The sequence below is a fragment of the Nyctereutes procyonoides genome, unplaced genomic scaffold (genome assembly GCF_905146905.1).
Source record: "Nyctereutes procyonoides isolate TBG_1078 unplaced genomic scaffold, NYPRO_anot_genome, whole genome shotgun sequence".
NCBI classification, from domain to species: Eukaryota; Metazoa; Chordata; class Mammalia; order Carnivora; family Canidae; genus Nyctereutes; species Nyctereutes procyonoides.
Genome location: NW_026575140.1, coordinates 14,373,469 through 14,395,169, shown reverse-complemented (window position 1 = coordinate 14,395,169; position 21,701 = coordinate 14,373,469). Strand labels below are relative to the sequence as shown.

General features: G+C 37.0%; 1 protein-coding gene across 1 annotated transcript in view; it reads right to left on the bottom strand.

Annotated features, from left to right (window-relative positions):
• Positions 1-21,701, bottom strand: part of CNTNAP4 (contactin associated protein family member 4) — a 247,457-nt gene that overhangs the window by 76,139 nt on the left and 149,617 nt on the right. The window contains 4 exon segments of the mRNA XM_055304701.1: positions 2,203-2,309; positions 7,895-8,066; positions 13,796-13,945; positions 21,000-21,261. Of these exon segments, the coding sequence (XP_055160676.1) occupies positions 2,203-2,309; positions 7,895-8,066; positions 13,796-13,945; positions 21,000-21,261 (691 nt within the window).

Below are 21,701 nucleotides of genomic sequence, written 5' to 3'. Positions count from 1 at the left end.
ATATTTATATGAAATATGCCCTCAAGTGGTCTCAATGTATTTTGATCCATAATTGGATGTTTTTGATTATACAATTATACATTTGCCATGTACAAAATTTGATATTAACAATTGTATATGATGCGCACGTCTCATTGAACATTTGGCCAAATGTACTGATAAATTTCATCAAGCTTTTTATTTTATGAAATGAGAAATAAGCAATGCCCTGAATATCTTTCCTTGATCTAGTCCAAATTTTTGCAAATTATATTAATGACTTTTTAGGCAAAATGAAATAATGTAACTAATTTGCTCAGTGTTACAGAAATTTCAGATAATCCTATAAATTTACTTCTCTACTCCACAGTCTGATGGTTTTATTTTGTTCCCATCATATATTACAAGAATATAAACATAGATTGTTTTCTACTCACATTTATATTCTGTGCAGTGAAATGGGCATGTAAAAATGGTTAGCCTATTCACTTCTATACGCACATATATATGTTCATAAATTCTTTGAAAGAGGTTGGCAGGATAGACACATAATTTGAGAGTCAGGGCTGGTATTAGAAAGGAAACATGATTGCATGAGGGTAACGGGGAGGACATTTGCTTTATGTGTAGTGCTTAACTCTTCATAACATGACTGTTTATATTCTAATGAAACCTTTTAAAGACTCTATCCCTGCCCCTTCCTCTATTTATGCTAACAATAGTAAAGGTTTCACTATAACCAGGTTTGTCATCCTGGCTCCCCATTTCTCAGAATGGTTATTGGCCGAAACCCTACAGGTCCATTTGAACTCTCTGCTCTAGAACCTAGTAAGTTAACTCAGTGGTTAGAACACCCTGTGACCACAGATGAAAATATCTTATTTATCATACAATTTTTTTTCTCAGAGTTGTTTGTGTTTATATTTAGATTCAGTCATTGGTAACAAGTACAGATAAATAGTTAAAACACCTCCCATTAGCTTTTTTTTTTAAGATTTTATTTATTTATTCATGAGAATACACAGAGATGAGAGAAAGAGGCAGAGACACAGGCAGAGGGAGAAGCAGGCTCCATGCAGGGAGCCCGATGTGGGACTCGATCCTGGGTCTCTAGGATCAGGCCCCGGGCTGCAGACGGCGCTCAAACCGCTGAGCCACCAGGGCTGCCCCTAGCTTTTTGTTTTGAGTTAGTTACTACAGTGACGATGATGGAGCATATAAAAAAAGTAACATAGACTGTCCCTCTGCTAGCTGGGTGACCTGGCTCAAGTAACTTGGCTTCTGGTTATGGTGAGGTGTGGCTTTAGCAACAGCAGGCATTCTTCATGATCTTATGAGGCACTCCAACAGATAAACTGATGCCCTAGGAATGACTCTGGCTGCAGCAGTACAGGCATGAGGAGTGAGAGCAAGAGCTCCTCCCACTCATACCTTCACCTGCCCTGAATAAGGACTTCTGAAGATCCCTTACAGAATGTCCAGGGCGAAGCCTGGGATTCCAACCTCAACTCTGGAAGGAGTACAAAGTAGCACACAGTGAAGAGACCAGGAATAGGGAGTCTGATGACTTTGCACATAACACCCTTGCCTGAAGTCAAGGCTATAGAACATAGTAGTAGGAGTTGAGTTACTCAGCAATGTCAGCAATGATATGAAAAAATGGGAAAGAAAAATGGGCATTTAGATCTCTCCATAATATGTACTGAAAAAGTGGACATCAAAATGACATGAGTCTTATTAACACATGCAAACATTTCATAAGAAAAATTGCATGGTTTATAATATAGGAAGAATGTGGGTTGTGATTCCAGGTTCTGGAGCATAATTGCAAATGTTCAAATCTTCACTGTGCCTCAACTACTTAAGGAGGCTGGGGCGAGGTGATTAATCTCTGTTACTTCATGAGTAAACTGGGGATGATAACAGTACTCACCCACTAAGGTGGTCATCAGAATTCAAGGAATTTGGATATAAAATACTAGGTCAGTACCTGGCATTTAGAAAATACTCAATAACATAAACTAATATGATTAACATCATTATCTGCCATCCCTAACTTCTAAAAAAGAGGTGTGGATTTAAAATAAACTAGAAAGCAACTGGATGCTAGAATTCAGGGTTGTACATTCCAATACATGGACATATATGCACACAGCCATGGGAAGGGAAGTGGAACAAGGAAATCAGAACAGAGGGAAGAAGCAGCAAGTGTGTTCAGCTTACAGTTGTGGCAGGTAGCTCCTGTGTAACCAGTGTTTGCACAGTTGCAGTGAAAGGTGTTCCAAGACTGGGAACATTCACCACCGTGTTCACAATAGTTGGGCAAACACCTACGAAAAGGTGCAGATACAATCACTACTTTTCACTTTGAGCAATCATAGAATGTTGATCATTATACATGGTCATGCGAAAGAAGAATGTCAACAGTAACAGAAAGGGTAAAGTTAACACGACTAATGGTTAATTCAGTCTGTCATTAAGGTGGTTTAATCACAGAACCAAACCTTTAATCAATAAGTTCATCTGATTTCAACCAATTCTCAGGTAGTTGTGACTGCTTAATTTTCATCATGCCCACTATATTAGAGCCCTTTCTTTTCCCTAAGTGACATAACACTAATTCAATATGTTGCCAGAAATAGCAAGAACTTACATAAAATAACAACACTTAATCATATTGTTTTACTACACTGAATATTTATTTTTATTTTTCTAAAGACTTTATTTATTTATTCATGACAGAGAGAGAGCCAGAGACACAGGCAGAGGGAGAAGCAGGCTCCATGCAGGGAGCCTGACACGGGTCTCGATCCTAGGTCTCCAGGATCACACCCTGGGCCAAAGGCGGCACCAAACCGCTGGGCCACCGGGGCTGCCCTACACTGAATATTTAAAAGAAGAAGGAATATAGAAGGAGAAGGAAAGAAGAAGGAAGAGAGAGGGACACCTTTATTCACTTTTTAAGTAAAATGAAGACCTCCAAGAATGTTGAAGGCACACTGGATAGACACACGAATTCCTAGCAATGTGTCAGGGTGTTCCAGGGAGCTGAATGGAATTCACAGAGGCTCCCAGGATATTTTAACTTTTCAAGAAAAATGCAGGCATACTCAATATCAGCCCCAAGACTTTGCAACTTCCTAGCTTGAGGTAGTTCAACTTCAACACTAGATCATAATACATTCCTTTTAATGATGCCCTAGTTTTAAGTAGCTGGGTTTTTGGTAGTTGATTAAAAAAACTAGTACCATGTGAAATCAGTGCTGAACAAAAATGAGGGTGGCAGTGTCTGACCTGATCCCAAGCTTTGAAAAGTTGTGCAGTACTCAACAGGTGAACACGTGTAATTACAAAGCAGTTGTGTTTCACTCAAAATAAAATTAAAAGATTTTGCAAATTATATAAAACTATGTATAATATAGTGAAATTTATAATTATATGATTGTATACACACACTTCTTTTTTAAGAGTAACTAAATTTTAGAACATAAATATGTTGTTTGGACCTAAGCTACTTTTTAAATGAAAGTGTTAGTAATATCCTTGGGCTTGGAACACTATGAGAAAATCACTGAAATACATAGGGCGCTGTGGACAAAAAAGCTGAGAAGCTGGGGAGCTTTTTGGTATCAACTGATCAACTGTTTGGTATCAACAGCCCTGATCAGATTATTGATACTTTTTAGAATTTAGATTGAAAACTATATTGAGACCAAAGCCTGAAATGTTCTCTTTTACCCCAGAATAAAAAAAATAAGCTCTAAGGCCTATCAAGAATGTTTTCATGCTGGCGTTTCTGCCACCTTCAGTATTTTTTTTTCCGCCACCTTCGTTATTAAAACTAACAATGAGAAACTTCATATTTCACTTATAGGATTTCTCCAGTTTTAACCAAAAATAATGTTATTGATTTTTCCTGATTATAAAAAATAGATATTCACTGTATAAAACTCATATGATCCAGGAAACAATAGAGAAGAAATATGGTTTATAACCTCATACATTAAAATCACCACTATAAACATATATAAATATGCATTTGTGTGTGATTATTTATAAATATAATCATATGTTATTTTACAACCTGCTTTTTAAAGTAAATAATCAGCATCTTTCATTGCCAATTAAATTTATATATATTTTAGCATTTTTATAGATTCACAGAAGTCGATTTGGAGAGTGTTTCATGATGCATTTTATTTTTAAGCATTTAAATCAATAACAATCTAGAAGAAAGAGGGAGATTAAAAAAATTAAAACAATAATAATCATAGCTGGTGATCAGAAAAGAAAAGGACAGGGCAAGCTATTCTTTACAGGCCTCAGCCACGGTTTAAAAGGGGGCAGGTGTAAGCAGTTATACCTAAGCTCCTAAAGAATGAATAATTAGTGTGACCCATGTGCTATTTCTGTTTGATTTGCTGCTGCTGAAAGATACTGAGTTCATTTTCCTTGATTCCTATTAGACTTGAATTTTTATTTTTTTTTATTACAATGTGAATACTGGATTGTAGATGTTATTCAAATTCACCATGTAATAGCTCTGTTTGACAATTAGTAAGTAACCTATGGCAAATTACATTGCAGAATGAAGTACTGATTTTCATTCAATGTTGAAACAATTTATACTTTTCTCCCCACTAATCATTCCAAAACAAAGTGAAATAACCTATCAACTATTCTTTCTAGCTCCAACATTTTCCCATAGACATTTCCATCATTATTTCATTGCTCATAAACTGGTTTGGGGACATGGACACATGATATGGGCAGCGGCTCCCTTGGTGCCATCATCACCTCCACTGACCTCAACCCTCAGTCACACCCAGATTTCTGCCTTCGGGACACTTCCCCTGCATGTCCACAGAGGACAAAGTGAGGGCTTCTAGATGAGTGTTTGTGTAAATGTGTGGCCATTCATAAGGAAGATGTGAATGTGTAAGGGGTGTGGGAATGGTCTTGTAAGTGTGTGCATGTGTGTGGATCAATGAGTGAGGAAGCACAGGGATGTGAGTACAATGAGTATATGTGTAAGGGTTGTGCATGGAAAAGAATTCTGGGTGTGTGAGTGAGCATACAAGTGTGTACATATGCATGAGAGACTTGTGCAATGGCTGTTCATCTATGTGTGTAAAGAATGTGTGCTAAAGACTATGTAAATGTGAGTGTGAGCATGTGTGTAAATATATGTATACTTCTATGGTAGGTCTGATCCAACTTAAAGTCAAAGGCAAAAAAGAGCTAACACTGTTAAGTTCCTGTCAGACTTTTAAGTATATTTTTAAAGTTCCTGTGTTTTTAATTGCAATTTATTAAACCATTAAATTATGAGTTTATTGTACATAGATGAATAGTAACCACAATAAATGTGAATGTGCACGCAGGGGGCTATGAAGCTTGGCAGACAGACATTTCAGTGGGGCTTTCCTGGCCCCAGAAAACTGAGATCTGATGCAGGCTCTGCTTCTGAGCCATGTCCTCTTCGCCAACTCCACCTCTCTGTGCATCTGCTTTCAGATTTGTAAGAAGCAAATGCTACCAGGAACAAGCCCTAAGGGGTTTTGTGAGGATTACTTTAAATACATATTAATTAATTTAAAAATCATTTTAGGGAGGGCCCCCATATCTGCTAAATGGGACACTGCCCAATTCATAAATAATTTAATAAACCCAATTAGATCTTTAGAATTAAAAAAATAAGTAAAATTCACTTTAGAACATAGTCACTGCATACAGCCTCTCCCACACATGTACACACTCACAAGCTCACTCACATATCCAAAAGCACCTTCCTTACATATTCACACAAATTCTTACACATACCGTCATACAACTCCTCACACAGTAACTCATACAAATGCACACACACAAACATCCATACTATCTCAACACATGCACGCACTTGTAGGTCATTCACACATACATTCTCAGACTCCTTGCACACTCACATCATGCTGACACATACAGTCAAACTTAAATACTAATCCATGTTAAGTGCTTAGAATATATCCTGGTAAACAGATTTTAAAAAAGCCTTTATTGAAATAGTGATTGGCAGCTATGTCAATCGGTATAGCACATTAGACCAAAATAAATGAATATAGATTTTCTTCTGAACATAAGAGATGAGTTCAGAGATACTTCTGGAAATTTAAAAGGTAAACAGATACCAAAATTACTTTAATTTTTGCTATTATTTTTTAGATTACTAGGGTTACCATTAGTCATAAGTTTTTCTTTAAAAAAACATCATGGATAGCCAAGATCTATCCATAATTTGCTCACTATTTCTGAAAAGTGTTTTTGAGATGTGGTATCAAAATTATTCATTCTCCCATTGTGCTGTATCACGGTCCTCTGTTTTACAAGCGTGTATCTTCAGAAAACAGGCAGTCAGGATTCCTTGTGTAAAAGGGCAGCTTTAGAGAAACCCATGGGAGAAGTATGGATCAGCTTGTACAGAAAGAACTGTCTGCAACTGAGATGGTGAACATAACTATCACTAATAGTGTGAATGACTGACCCTTCCCACGGGGCCTTCATGGTCGTTAGCCACTGAGAAGTGATCCCACACCTCAAGAGAGCTGGCTCAGGGAGCCTTGCCACATGCCCTTCCCCATATCGGGATTAGGGTTCTAGGGCTGTATGGATGTAACTATGGAGAAGGTCACTGCCATTTAGTCCCTGACATTTACAGTCTAAATTCTTCCTTTACATATCATCTTTCATTATAGAAAGAATTATTTTATCTACACATTGAGTTAAATAAATACATGTATATTCAGAGAGAGGAAAGCATGGCCTTCTAATCCACTGCTAAATGAGATTACAATTATTTTTCTCTACACACAACACAGTATCTATTAGTGTTCAAAATAGGATCCAGAGACACTGATAGACTAACCTTCTATCAGATATAATATATTATTTATAATAGATGAGTGTTTATGTTGATAAAATCCCTTATACAATTGAAAAGTTATTTTTAAAGCTCAGAATTTATGTCTGTTCAAGATATATATTGAATACTACTATAGGGTAGGGGCTAAGTCTGTCATAACATTGCTTAATTTTTTTACCTGTAATGGCTATGACATTCCATTGAACTCAATAATTAAAATTAACACCCCTGATATTAAAGCATGATTGGCAAGATTATTTGGCTATAGTTCTCCATGCCTAAATTAAAATAATTTTTAAATTATTAACTATCAATTATTATTTTAAAAGTTACTTGTCCTCTACAACTCGTCCTCCCAAATCTTGAATTATCATGTCCTGTACTAGAGTTCCTATTGAAATTACGAGATCATCCTTATATCTTAATCAATGCTACAGCTCCAAACTTTTCCAGAGGAGAGGCTCCTTTTGACTTTTCCTGCAGAGAAGACAGTAATGGGTTGTGAAAGGTACACATTAGGAGCATAGCAACCAGTTAAATTGCCATGCCTCTGAAAATATTAGTTGTCAGAGAAGCAAAAGGCACTTTATAACCAGCCTCATAGGTCTCTGACTTATTGGTACATGGTGATCAATACTACTGTTAGAGTGTACTAATCTATTGAGTTTAATGATATAATTTTGATACATTTATACCTATCTAAAATTACAGCAGCATCAATATTATCTTTAGTAAATTGGCAGCATTTGTACATAAAAATAACACAGTCACGTGTCTTCTATCTAAATTTTATCCCTGGAAATATGAAGTATAAAACTAAAAATGTATTGTTCTTTTTCTTTTTTAAAAAATGTATTTTCTTATTTCTAATGTGAATATCATCCATTTTCTGTGGAACAGGTGATGGCAGGAAAGAGAAGTTTAAAAACATAATTATTTTCTATATAAATTTTAATATGCTGCCAAAAGTTTGAAAATGGACAGGTCAAGGTAAAGAAATGAGATTGTCCTTACCTGTCTGTGATTCCACATGAGTCTATCTGGAGGTCACTGAAGTTTCCAAGGGATCCCTGTTGAACTGAAATCAGATCTACTATCCTGTTACTGATAGAAATGAGTCTCATACATCCCTGAAATCCATCAAGAGGATTTTTACATTTGGATCCAAAGCTGTTGTCAGGACAACCTGACCAAAACAAAACAAAACAAAGTTAAGTTAGGATATATCATAATGAATCAGGATTTAGTATCACAGATTACTTCACTATGAAAAAAGAAAGAGGCACTTGATTAATTTCTTTAAATTAAAAGAGAGAAGAAGGGCCCCTCGTAGTCATCATTAGTTTAATCTAAATGACACATTGCAATTCATACAAATATTTCTCTTACTACCACAGGATTCACACAAAATAATGTTATAATAGTTATTATATATTATATATACTATTATTATCATTATATAATATTAAATGATATATTAAACACAGGAAAAAGGCATAAAGATTGAAAATGTGCACTGAAAAGATAAATCAATAACAGTGAAACCTTGGCATTTAAAGCTAACAATTTGGAAAAGAGTTATATTGGCTTGGAATAACATTACCAACTATTTAATTACATACTTTATTTTCATATGCATATAAGAGCCATACACACATGCATTTTAATAAATCATAATGACTTAATGTCAAAAACATTTCATTGTGATTTTATTTATTCTTTGCTTCATAAAAGAATGTTCCATTTATATTGACTTTTTTCTAACACTTACCTAAGACCTGTTTCTAATTATTTAAGTAATAAAGAACTATATTATTAACCATTATTCTCTGGGATTTAATGATGTTCTAAGTGTTTCTCTAGCCAAGTGAAATAAATAATTTTATGGAGTATGAACACATATATTATACTTATGTATTTTTCATTAATCTTTCTTTGCTGTTATGGTTGTCAAGCTCTATTAAGTTTCAAAGAATAAGAAATGAATCAGCAATTTACTAATTCCTATACAATCCACACTCTTTTTCTTCCTAATTCCTATACAATCCACACTCTTTTTCTTCCTAATTCCTATACAATCCACACTCTTTTTCTAATTATAATTAAATATTGTGACTGAGGATATTTCCCTTTAATGCTTGCTTTCCTAACAAAACACATTTACATGGCAAGTAAAGGCCAGGATTCATATTTAAAACTGTTATCAAGGGCATTGGAATATCACATTTTAACCAAGGGAAGCTTTGAAGTTTCAAATTTGATAGATCAAGGAAAGGTGATGAAAGCTCTTTGACTATCAATTTATTGTGCATGGTACAGACACACATTTTCAGTGCTTAAAATTCTTCTGTGGTGTAGGATATGGTTATTATAACTTCGATATGTTTTCTAGATGACTTATTAACCAATTAAGAATGTTAAAGTAAAAACTGAGAGGGTAATAGTTCAATAATATTTGGGGGCGACTACAATATGCCAGGAATATAAACAGTTCTGCTAATCTCCTTTTCTCCAGGTAGTGTTTCCTGACACATTTCAAACCATTTCAGAATAAAATAAATTGTACAATGTGCCTGTAGGGAATAAAACTAAGCAAATGCAGTGACAAAGAAAGATTATGGAACTTTACAGAAAGCACATCGTCATATCATGAGGCACTTCATATTCCTAGCTACAGTGTTTAATAAGCAAGAGATTTTATGAATAAAGAAGGGTTCAAGCCAGGTTCGCCTCATTAGTCTACAATAACAGGCAACCACAAGCTAATATAATGCAATAGCAGAGAAAAGTTCAGTACTGAACCTGTTTGAGATAGGAGTTCTAAAATATGAAGATTTCTTGGGAATACTGAATGCTGAATTAATTAATTAATCCATTACTGGAGGTGGTCGGCATGTGAAACACCTCCCGAGGATGACAGATAAATTATCACTCAATGTCACCACACCAGAAGTAAGATGTCAGCTTTGGCTTTATGGTGGTCCAGGCTGTTCACTGGATGGATAATGGCTGATTTATGCAAGTGAGGGTGGAAATACTGCACAAGGCCTAGTGCCTCCAGTCTGTGCTGCACAGGGTGTTATTCAGAGCACAAAGATCACATGGGGTAATACTGCAGAAATTAGACATTTATCTGTCCTCAACCTGGAGAACACAGATTTAAAATTTACAATTTATAAATGATAAAAGCTGAGCACAATCCACCACAATGAAGTCTGAATTTCTGAAAAGCACTCAGTTGGAGGGAGAAAAAGTAGAAAAGGATGGACAGATAATGGAGTCTGGTGTGGCATATGCAGAACACTGTGGTTTCTGAGAAGCCCCCCTCCCAGCATGACTGTCTCTCTTCCTAGAATGGAACTTCCTAGAATGGAAATACAATGCAGTTGGTGGAGGAGACTGCAGCCATGTTAGGCAGACTTGAGGATGATAAGATCACTGGAAAGCCACAGGTGAATTGAGAGAGAAGTGGAAGAGAACTGATGGGAAGTATCTCAGAACATGGGATATTTATTTACTTGAAGATAAACTGGTTGAAGAATTAGCAACTTAAGAAGAGCCTTCCACCTAGATAATATGGATCCTAGTAACATGGGAGGCTCACACACACAGAGCAGAGCAGAAGGTCTTCTAGGGCCAACAACTGACAGTTTGCCTTGGGACTCAGGGTGTCCAGTGCTAAAACTGGGAAGAGTTGACACCCACTCTCCTCAAGTCCACTCCCAGAATCCAGAATTGCCAACCTAAAACCCTAAAGTGGACTTGCAGAAGGACGGACCTCCTCTACCAGTCCCTGGACAACAAGCTTGGGAAGAGGAGGGAGGAGGAGGGCAGTATAAGGCCTCCTCCTTTCTTTGGGCCCCTTGTTCTCAGCCCTGTAAATGTAAGGGTATACTAGAGTATGTAGGGTGTGTGTTGAGTGATCAGTAGAATCTTGTGCCCAAAATGTCTGGATACTGAAGGACACCAACTGAGATGACTGATTAAACAGATACCTAAGTAAACCTGAGATCAGTGACTTTTTTTTAAGTCCTGAAGATTGAATTTTATGATGGAAGCTTCCACAATATATTGGTTGAGAACTCAGAAACACTTTAATAGACACCAAATTATAAAGAACATGAGAGGGAGAATAAAGCTTAAATTCAAGATAATGTTTACAATGAAGAGATAGGACCATGGAGGACCAAATGAATGTTGATGATATTATCTTTCTAATCTGGGAAATGCACATGTAGATATGCATAGTATCGTAATTAGTACTCTTTAAAATGTATATATGATATAAGACATGAACTACCATGGACACTGGTATGGGGAATAGGGGAACTCTGTATCTCTGCAACTTTTTCATAAATTTAAAACTATTCAAAGATTAAAAGTTTATTTAATAAAATAGCATATATCATTTGCATCATAATAAAAACAACCAAAATTATAGGGTGCACATGTGATATATTTCACCATAAAATATGACAGAATGAATAATAGGAAAAATTTCCTCAAAAAATAGGTAGGCATCATTAAATATGAACAGGAAGGATGCAAAATACTTTAAGAATCAGGATTCTATTTTCATGATTTACACTTTTATCCAGTCTATTCATTTTATCTAGTCTTTTTTTCCACATTGAACAACATGCCTGTTTGTAAAATCTCTTTTAGTGCTTCTAAATCTTTTCCTTTGAAGTGAAAGCTCTTAGTTAATTTGTTCTCTATATCTAACCATTTGTTAAAGGAATGTGCTCCTATGGATTGCCATGAAATCAATCATATATTCCATGAGGTTTAATAAACAGCTTGGTTCAAAATGAACAAATCTCACTAAAGGAGGTAATTACATCTTTCAAGACTGTTGCCACTATGCTGCCATTCACAGTATGCCTTATTTCCATTTTGCTTGCCTTTGCGGAAGAGCAGCTTAAGACCATTCAGAGGTTGTTCCTACCGATTTGGAGGCCCAAGCAGGGGGAGCTGCTCCAGTCTTCAGCAGAGAAGCTGCCCGCATTCCAGAGCCGCCTGCGACTCCAGGTTGGGCAGCAGTGAACCCCGGGAGCTGGAGCAGTCCCTTCACCCTGAAATTCCTCCTTGGTCACAGCCTTTTCAGCAGCGGCCTGCTCTTCCTTTTCAGTACCTTCAGGAGCTCTGTAGAAGCAGAGATCGGGCACAGCTGCCCCATGGGTGTTCATCAGAAACGGTGCACGAATGCGCAGAACTTCCTGGGCCAGCATACCCCACATGAGACCCGCTAAGTGAGCTCCCTTGTTCTGCAAGGCATGGGGAGGTTCACATAGCACAGAGGAGAGCTCTGTGCTACACAGAGCGATGGCAGGAAGGTTAACCTAAGCCTCTGTGAAAGGCTGGTGGTCAGCTCTGGGACCAGTAACCACCAGAAGTCTCGGCTCCTGGAAGGGCACCTGGATCTGGTTAGCGGAGGTTGCAGAGGTGAAGCGGCGGCAATAGGAGTGGCTCCAGTGGCAGCAGCATGCTTCAGCCCAGCGCACCAGCCAGGATTTCTGGACAAGAGGACACTGACATCAGCTAGGTCTTCTTTTTTTTTTTTATTTTTATTTATGATAGTCACACAGAGAGAGAGAGAGGTAGAGACACAGGCAGAGGGAGAAGCAGGCTCCATGCACTGGGAGCCCGACGTGGGATTCGATCCCGGGTCTCCAGGATCGCGCCCTGGGCCAAAGGCAGGCGCCAAACCGCTGCGCCACCCAGGGATCCCCAGCTAGGTCTTCAACAGCAACAATGGCACGAGCTGCCAGCAGAAGCTCCTCCCAGGTTCTCCTCGGATTCATGACGTAGACTGCATCACCTCTCCTTCTGTAAAAGCACTGTTGTTCCATTTGGCAGTCAAGGTTGGTGCCTCCCAAGTTGGTTCCTGCTGCAAGGAATTTGAGGACATCTTCCTTCATTTGGAGGAACTCAAGGGCTCCAGACACCATGAAAGTTTCCTTTTAAGTTAGGACAGGAACCCCGTATGAACCATTTTCCTGGGTAGCGCAGAAAGTGTGTGTTTGCTCTTACTATCAGATAAAAGATGTATGATCTATGTGCTTACCATCAATTCTTAGGGAGGAATTTGTATTTTATTGATGAATAATAAAGATTGGGCTACTGCCACCAAATTCAAAAGGGATTCTAGACAGAGGTGACTATTAACATTCCAAATAACAGCAATAAGAAGCATTCCAAGTCATGATTAGAAATGTCTTACTACCGCCAGTTTAACAATTTTGCCCTTCTAGTGGCAAATCACATTTTATTTTAATTTTCCAGTGGTAAAGATTCATTTCCATTTCCAAGGTTTTCTTTTCCAAGCTTTTAGTTCAATCAAACATCCAGGGCAGGTATACACTTCATTTGTTTTTGTTCTCTTAGAGAGGTGGCCTGATATTGAAGGTTGATGCCTTAATTTCATCAAATGTATCAGTGCATTATTACTTAGCAATGAACAGAGGTTTCTATGGCTAATTAGGTTAGATTACTTGCCATTGGCATAATATTGCCCTTCTGCATTGGGCAGTGGAAAAGCAATAAGGATGCTCCAGAGGAGCTAAGAGCCATGTTCAGGAAAATACTGTAATAAAATCAGCCCATAAAATCTGAAAAAGCCATATAAGGGCCACTGAACACTAGGAAAATATAACAAATTTTGAAAGAAGTGAAGAGGGTTGTCTATTTGCAATCATTCTCATTGTAGAAATTGTAAACATGAATCTTAGAAATGAATCTTAGGTCCTAGTTGGTCATCTTGATCCACTTAACATTTACATGTTCACAGCAAGTGAGAAATTATTCCATACTATCGAATTGGTTAAAACATAATGACATCTCCAAGACAAAAGAAAAGGAGGAATAACTGCAAATATGGGTCAATTGCCCGTATGGCCTCACCCCTTCTCTTACCTCCGAAATAATAGGTACCACCTGAATAAATCTGCTCAGGCCCCAGGGAAGAAGCAGCAGAGGCCACTTGGCCATCTACCACCACACTCAAGTGATTCCTTCTGGCTGATAAGGAGATGGAATGCCACTGCCCATCATTTAATCCAACACCTGGGGGAGACAAAATCAGTTAAAAAGAGATCTCTCTCAACAGTGAACAGTACAAGCAGTTAGTTAGAAACAATATATGCATCACCCAATCAAGTGCAGCACTCAGATACTAATAAAAGGAAACAGAAAGACAGGAAAAGGGAGCAAGCGGGTACCCTCTTGTAGAAATGGTTATTTCTTTCTTAGGGCCTCAGTAAAGAGAACAAAATCCCCAACTTTGGATAAAGTCCTAAGGGGTTAAATTCTTTCAACTATTTGGCAGGGATAGTTTTCAGCTTCTATAGCATAATTTACCTTTTACGGGGGCAAGGGGGAGGGTTGGGAAGAGCATAAATATTTTTCAAAATTCTAGGTTAAATCCAATAAAGTGATTTATCTGCTTTTTTACATTTTTGTGTAGTCACCTTTTATAATATTGTATATTTAGCAGTATGTATCAATCATTACAAAAACTATTATAATGAATATACAAAGTTTTCCCATATAATATGAAGTTAAAAAATAAACCAGAGTCTAAAACCACATTTACGTAGTTGATCCTCATAGTGTGTAAATTCCACATTTGCAAATTCACATACTCACCATAATTTATTTATAACCTCAAAATCAATACTCAAGACATCTTTGGAATCATTCACAGAAATGCACAGAGTAGTGAAAAAAATGGAGTTGATAGACACATGTTTCCAGCTGAGGCTAAATAATGAAATGTTTATTTCAGCTCTCATATGTAAACACGTTTCTCAGATTTTTGTGCTTTCGGTTGGTGATTTTGCCATTTTAAAAGACCCCAGGCATGGTGATGAAGTACTCTCTGGTGTTTCAAATGCAAGAAAGCTGTGCTGTGCCTCACAGAGAAAATACACATGCTCGATGAATGTCATTCAGGCACTGGTTATAGTGCAGTTGGCCACGAGTTCAATGTTAATGGATCAAAATATATGTTAAATAAGGTATCTTTAACCAAAACCACACATAAAGCAAGGTTATTTATTGACTGGTGGACAAAAATATTGTGGCCAGAAGGTCACAGGAACCTAATCCCTAATTCCCCTAGGAGTGGTAGTTTAATATTAACTAATTCAATGTTCACAACTTTATATTGCAAATAATGAGAATCAATTACATATATACAATTCTAATGATTTTCCTACTTTTGTATAAATATGGAGAAGGGCTGAAAGGAAATATCTCTATATAAATAGCAATTTTTGCATAATGGAAAAATTGTGGGTTTTATTCATTTTTATATTATATTATATATATGACCAAAAATTGCATTAATCAAAAATCAAAGTATTCTCATCACCTCTAAAAAACAATCTCCCATCCCTCCCAATGCAGCTCTATTTTCATGAATCCATGAGATGACTTAGCCCTTTCATTCTTAAAGGGAATTAAGTCTACAAGGGCTCTGTGGCAGAATATCAGCAGACAGGTGGAGACTAAGCATCTCCATTGTGGATTTACCAGTGAGATTTATACACATTGAATACTTGATGCCATATGATTTTGTAGATGAAATTAGTAAACTAAAATAGGAGTACTCTGTTAAACCCAAAGGTCAAGGTCTCTTTTCTGATACTATGTACAATGCACAATTTCTTTAGTTCTCCAGCTATTTTTGACAAGCTTTCAGATAGAAAATGTGTAGAAGCTCTCTTAGGTGATTAAGCTCTTTGCCCTGGATTTATTTGGTATAACGCAAATTCCATCCTGGGCACCGAAGCTCATTTTTATACTACATTCAGGAAGAAAAAAGATTTTCAAAGACCCAACTGGCTTGGTTTGTGAAAGGTAATGAGAAAGACCTGAAAAAATGAAAAATGTAGGTTAGATACTTTTAGACACATTTTCTAAGAGTGGGCTCTGAAATAGACGACTGAAGAGTTATGTAATCCCTGACGGTATGAGATTGGACTAAAATAAATCAAATGCCCCAGATTTGTCATCTAGAGCTTCCTTTAAGATGATACATTTAGAGTGAAAGTCCTTGCACTGAGCTTTGCATCACACCTACGGACACTTCCCACCCTCCTTCCGCAACCAAGGGCCTCCTATTGGTTCTCTCAAAGTTTGGGCGTGCCTGTAAACATGACTCTGCTTCTGTTATCTTATCTTAGGTTTCAACTGGTCCAGGACAGTGCTTCTCAAACTACCTGTAGTGATGAACATTTTCTCTTCTGGTCTATTGCAGCCTGATACTTTCATAAAATTCAGTGAAAGTTAGTTACTAAAATTAAAGAAGACATAAAAGCCTGGCATCCATGGGTTTGGATGGCACAGCAAGATATTGCTCCAACAGTTTCTTTGAACTTAATCCAAAGTTTTATGCTCCTCTAGGAAACAAATATTTCACTGAATGACTGTTGGTCCAGGGACCACACTTCGAGTAGCAGGTATCTGCTTGGTGAGGCATACCACAGGATTAAAGTCAAAGGCTCTGGAATTTCTTCTGTCAACACAGAAACCAATTCAGATTAACAGCAAAAGACTGCTGGGATAGCCACTCTGTCATTTGACACAGTTAAGTCACCCACCTAACCAGCTAGCATGTTGTGAAGTTGTGCTGTTTGTGGGGAAGCCTTTGGAAAGCTCATCTCAAGCCTCATTTTTGACAAATACCTGACTTATAAGAAGGCTTGTTACCCATTAGTGGGATTTATTACATAAATTAAACAATGAAAAGTCCATTTAATTTTTTTCTCTTAACTTGACATAATAAAAGAATAATTTTAAAATTAGATTCATTTTTTTAAGTGTACAACTCCTTCCCACTTTTAGGTCTAATGAGAGGCAGTACCTTAAAAGACCACATCACTGTAAAAGAAGAGATGAAGAATCACAGAATTTGTACTTTTTCTTGTTCATGGCATTAGGTAAGTAAATGCTAATTCTAGGACTGCTCCCATCACTCATAAAATGTTGAGTCTAGGGAAGGGGCATGTTGTTGGTATAATAATAAAATAATAGTAACAGGTTTTATTGAACTAGTATTCACAACATTGTGTGCTTTACATGCATTGTATATTTAACCTTCAACATTGCTGTTATTATGGTTGTTTGAAATATGGAGAAAAGGAGACTCAAGTTAGAAGAATGAATCATCCAAGGTAATGTTCAGCTGGTAAGCTGATTCCAAAACCCATACTCTTCTCTGCCTGCAGGACACTTCGGTCCCCTTATCTTTTTAATCTTGTAAATAACTAAATTCGAGAAACAGAAAAGCAGCCCCCAACAGCTAGGAAGTGGCTTGGCACTCTGGGCAAGGCCTTGGTGGTATGAGAAGTTGGGGGGCACTCAGAGCTAGGTCTTGGTGTTCTCCTGGTGAATACAATTCTTGTAGAACACCAATATTAGACAAGGTAACTCTGTGATTACAATGAAATTGAACCAAAAAAAAAAAAAAAGTCAAGACTACTTTATAATCTGTATAAGTCCAGACAATAACAAGGCTAGTGTGGAAGCCACAAAGATACCAAACTTCCTCTTCTGGATAATATGAAGGACAACCGATTTTTACCTACACCAATCACAGCTTTGGCCTTATTGCATTCCTCCATCCTAGATAAGATTTACAAAGAACACTCATCACACAATTACCCTCACTTCTTAGCAGCATTTAATCCAGAGCAATGTTCCACTTCCTCAAAACCTCCCCCCAAATAAACTAACAACCCAAATATCTTATAATAAATCATCCTTAAAAACTTTATATTAAGACACGCCCATGGCTCCCTAGATTGTGTGTTCTCCTTGCTGCAATAAGCAATAAATCCAACTTGTTTGAGTACAGGTATGTTCACTGTGGACTTTGGGTGGAAAGCACGGACAACTCTAAAGGGAGTAATAGAAGAATAGAATAATAAATAGATGTGTTTACAACTGCAGGTAGTCGGAGAGAACACGACTGTTTACCAGAACTCTCTCCCTCTCCCTCTCTTCTCTTCTCCCTTCCTCTTCCCCTCCTCTTCCTTCTTTCTCTTTCTTTCTCTGTCTTTCCATCTCTCTCTCTCTTCCTCACTTTCTCAGGTCCAATCACATAAACACATAAAATACAGAAGGAGGAAAACGATTTATATCTGGTCCTTGTATACAATCTTCTGGTACTAACCCTAAATTGCTACAAAAAAAAAAAAAAAACAACTCTGACAGCTTAGCCACCATCACTCCCTCATAAGACTATAATAGGCATCCATGAAATAAGATGTATAAAGAAAAAAGCCTGTTGTACAGGGTAGGTTCTTTGCAAAGGTGCAAAAGGCAGTTATATGTAGACTATTGCTCAAGGAGCAACTGAAGGGCTTTTCCTGTTTTTAAATACCTTTAAGTGCTCTGAAACAGTGTCCGAAATTCCTATATCCATTAACTATATTCACTAAGCAGAACTAAAGTTCCAGGCCACCACATAGCTCTTGTCAAGATGAAAATATGGAGATTACTGGTGCCAATCACTTTAGGAGAAAGAGGGAGTTTCAGGGAGTGACAGGTAAGACTGAAAGGTAAGGACTATTCCAACAATGAAAGAGAAGAAAGTGAAATAAAACAAGGCTTCTCTTGGCTTAGACAAATCAAGCAGGCTGCTCCTCTGCCAGGGCCACTAGAATCCGGAAGGTCTAGTAAAGGCAAAATGCTAGAAACATCCTTATTCTGCAAGCCCACATCGCCAGCCCTGCCCATAAGAGCAAGAAGCTGGCTTATAGGTATGATTTTCACCTTCAGGCAAAAGCAGCAGCAGAAACACTAAATCATAGCAGAAATCTCAAATCCTACAATAACAAGTTTGTTTTAAATAGGAAAATATAACTACATTGTTCACTGGGTCCTTGATGCCATCTGAACGATTTTTGTTTTGACATCTATAAAAGCAACAAAGACTGGAAATATTTTATGTCATGAGGGGTTTTGTAATGCTGCTGATATCTTTTATAGTTTAGACTAATATCTTTAATATTTCAAATATGATACAGGCTGACACAATATTTTCAAAGAACTCCTAGTGACAATTTGCCAAACTGCATATCACATTAAAAATTTATCCTGCTAATTCAAAGATTTGGACAATTCAGTTCTTTCTCAACACAATTTAATTTTTATTCCACTGCAAAAGCTATAAACATTTTGATTCTTAAAACATATAAGATTAGTAATTTATATCTTTAATAGCTAAGAAAACTTGAGCCACCCTGATAGAATAGAAAGCTTTACCATAATCTGATGTAAACCCATCAACAAGTATGTGATTCCCTTTAAAGAGTCATTAAAATACATCCGGACAAATGACTTAATCTTTGAACATTGTACATGTGAAAGCTTTCCCCCATGAGAGAACCAATGAACCACCCACCCACCTACCATTTGCATAGTTTGTTTTCAAGTGCAAAGAGTGCCTGCCTCACTGAAAATGGCCAAAATTGGGATTTTTAAAGAAACTGGAAAAATGAGGGTGGAGGAGTTGGTAAATCAAAACCTTCCTGTGTAATCTGAAGTGTAACAATTTTTCCTATGTTGGCGTTCATGCAGAGTCTAGGCTCTTTTTTATTAGCTATGGAAACAATCACACTGAGTCTTATGATGCCATAATGGATTATATTGTGTATTAATTTAAACATTAATTTAGAAATTTTAAAAGTCAGAGTATTCTATATAGACTTATGCCTAGTAATTTAATAAATATTCATATCTGTAATGTGTTTAGAAATGGACTAACTTCATGGGGCTCACTATAGTAACATTGTACCGAAGCAGTTTCTTTAAGATGTTGAAAGAAGGATATGAATATAACCACTTCTTAGGATGTCAAATAAATCACAATAAGCTACACATTACTGACAAGCTTACATTTTCAGGCCCTCATTTTAGGGAGCCTATTAATTATTCATATGGCACTGATTAATTTATTTCCTTTTGTCAAGCCTGAAAATCTACCACATTTTGAGCATTACATTAGAAAGTCACAACACAGTGGCTGTTTAAAACTATAATTAATATTGAACTTTCAGCTCCCAGATTTAAACTACACTGATATATTGAACAACAAAAAAGATACATAAAGTCTATGCATTTGTGCATCTATTTGTATACCTGTTTTCCCTATATTTAGTTTCCACCTGTAATCTGGCTGATTTTCCTCTCCCAGTCATATTCTATTAATTTTCCTCATAGTTAATATAGAGGAGTAATACAATGGTATCTTTAAATTTTTTTAAAGATCATTTATTAAACTGATGTAGCAATTTACCCCAATGTGACCTCTAGTTGGTTGGCTTGGGTGTTATTCCACATATATGAAAATGTGATGGAGATCCCTTGTCAAGAGCTATATAATTTTAATGAAGAGACAAAAATATCCCTCACCCAAAGCACTGACCTAAATTAGACATTAATTTTCCAGATACTCATATAGTCTCCTTAATTATAGTACTTCAAATCATTATGATACCGTATTGCCTGGAAGTGGAGAGAATCCCATTTGGTGCCCAAATAAGAACTTTGCAGAAATATTTTCATCCTCCCCAAATATATCCAACTCTGTACAGAATACATGAGCAGTGAAGTTACTTTGACTAAGCATTTCGTTTTTACATTGCACATGAAAATAGAAACAGAGATATAGATCCAGGAGAGACCGCTCCTTTTCTCTCAAGGACCAGATAAGGCTAATAGTTGTGTAAGACAGAGCCTAGTCCTTCCACTGAAGATGCCCAGTAAACTTTTGGGTCCATTTCAAAGTCTTTTGCATTTTTCCCAAAACACATTTCCTCAGAATATATTGACTTCTCTGGAGAGGGCAAGAGGGTCATGAAAGGAAATTTCTATTTCCCCATAACTATCATTCAGTTAATAAGAACTGCTAGTGTCCAGGCCATATTTAAAAGGAAATTGGAATCAAGGGCCTGTAAGGAAGAGCACTGATAATCTTATTAACTCAAGTATTCATTTATTACACAAATACTACATTTTTGGTTATGCACAAGACTTTACAGAAAAGGGACCAAGAGATAATGAAATCTTTCAAAACCATATGCTCTGCCTGCAGGAATACACTTATTACCTGCTGTGATGTCACTGGGTAATCTTCCTGGCTGGTAGAGATTCAGCTTAAGTTTTCCATCATTAAGAAAGAGGAGGAGACCCCCTGAAACCAGCTGAAGTTCGCTGAATAGCAGAAGTCCTGCCTTATTCCAGGTTCGAAATTGAAAAGAGGCAGAAAGCTCGTCCTCCCCGGAAAAGCCTGGCAGGGCTAAGTAACTCCTGGGGCTGAGGAAAGTCACAGGCACGGACTGTGATTGTGAACAAGAAAATGACACATTTCCCTGAGAAGAAAGCAAAAAAAAAAAAAAAAAAAAAAAAACTTTAAGAATGACTCACATCATTTTAGTAATAGAAATGGAAGTATTCACAAAGGCCATTTATCGATCAAATTATCCTTGGTTTACAACAACAACAAATTGCTATCAACATGAAAATTCAAATCCTTGCCATTTATCTTAAAGGTTCTTAAAATCCGGTGATATTATGGTCAGGCAAATCTTTCCCTGGGTTCTTGGTGAAATCTGTTTTTCCCTAGCTCTGAACTTCTATAAGGGCATCTGACTCAGTGCCATTGAAGTCAATAAAAATTTATTTAAGCCAATTCTTTGATTTTTATCTTTTCTTGGTTTTCCATTCCCTGGGTTCTGGGTGAAATTCTTTTCTCCTTCATCCTTTGCTGCCTTTGGTTCTAATCCACCTCATCACATACCCAATATTAAGG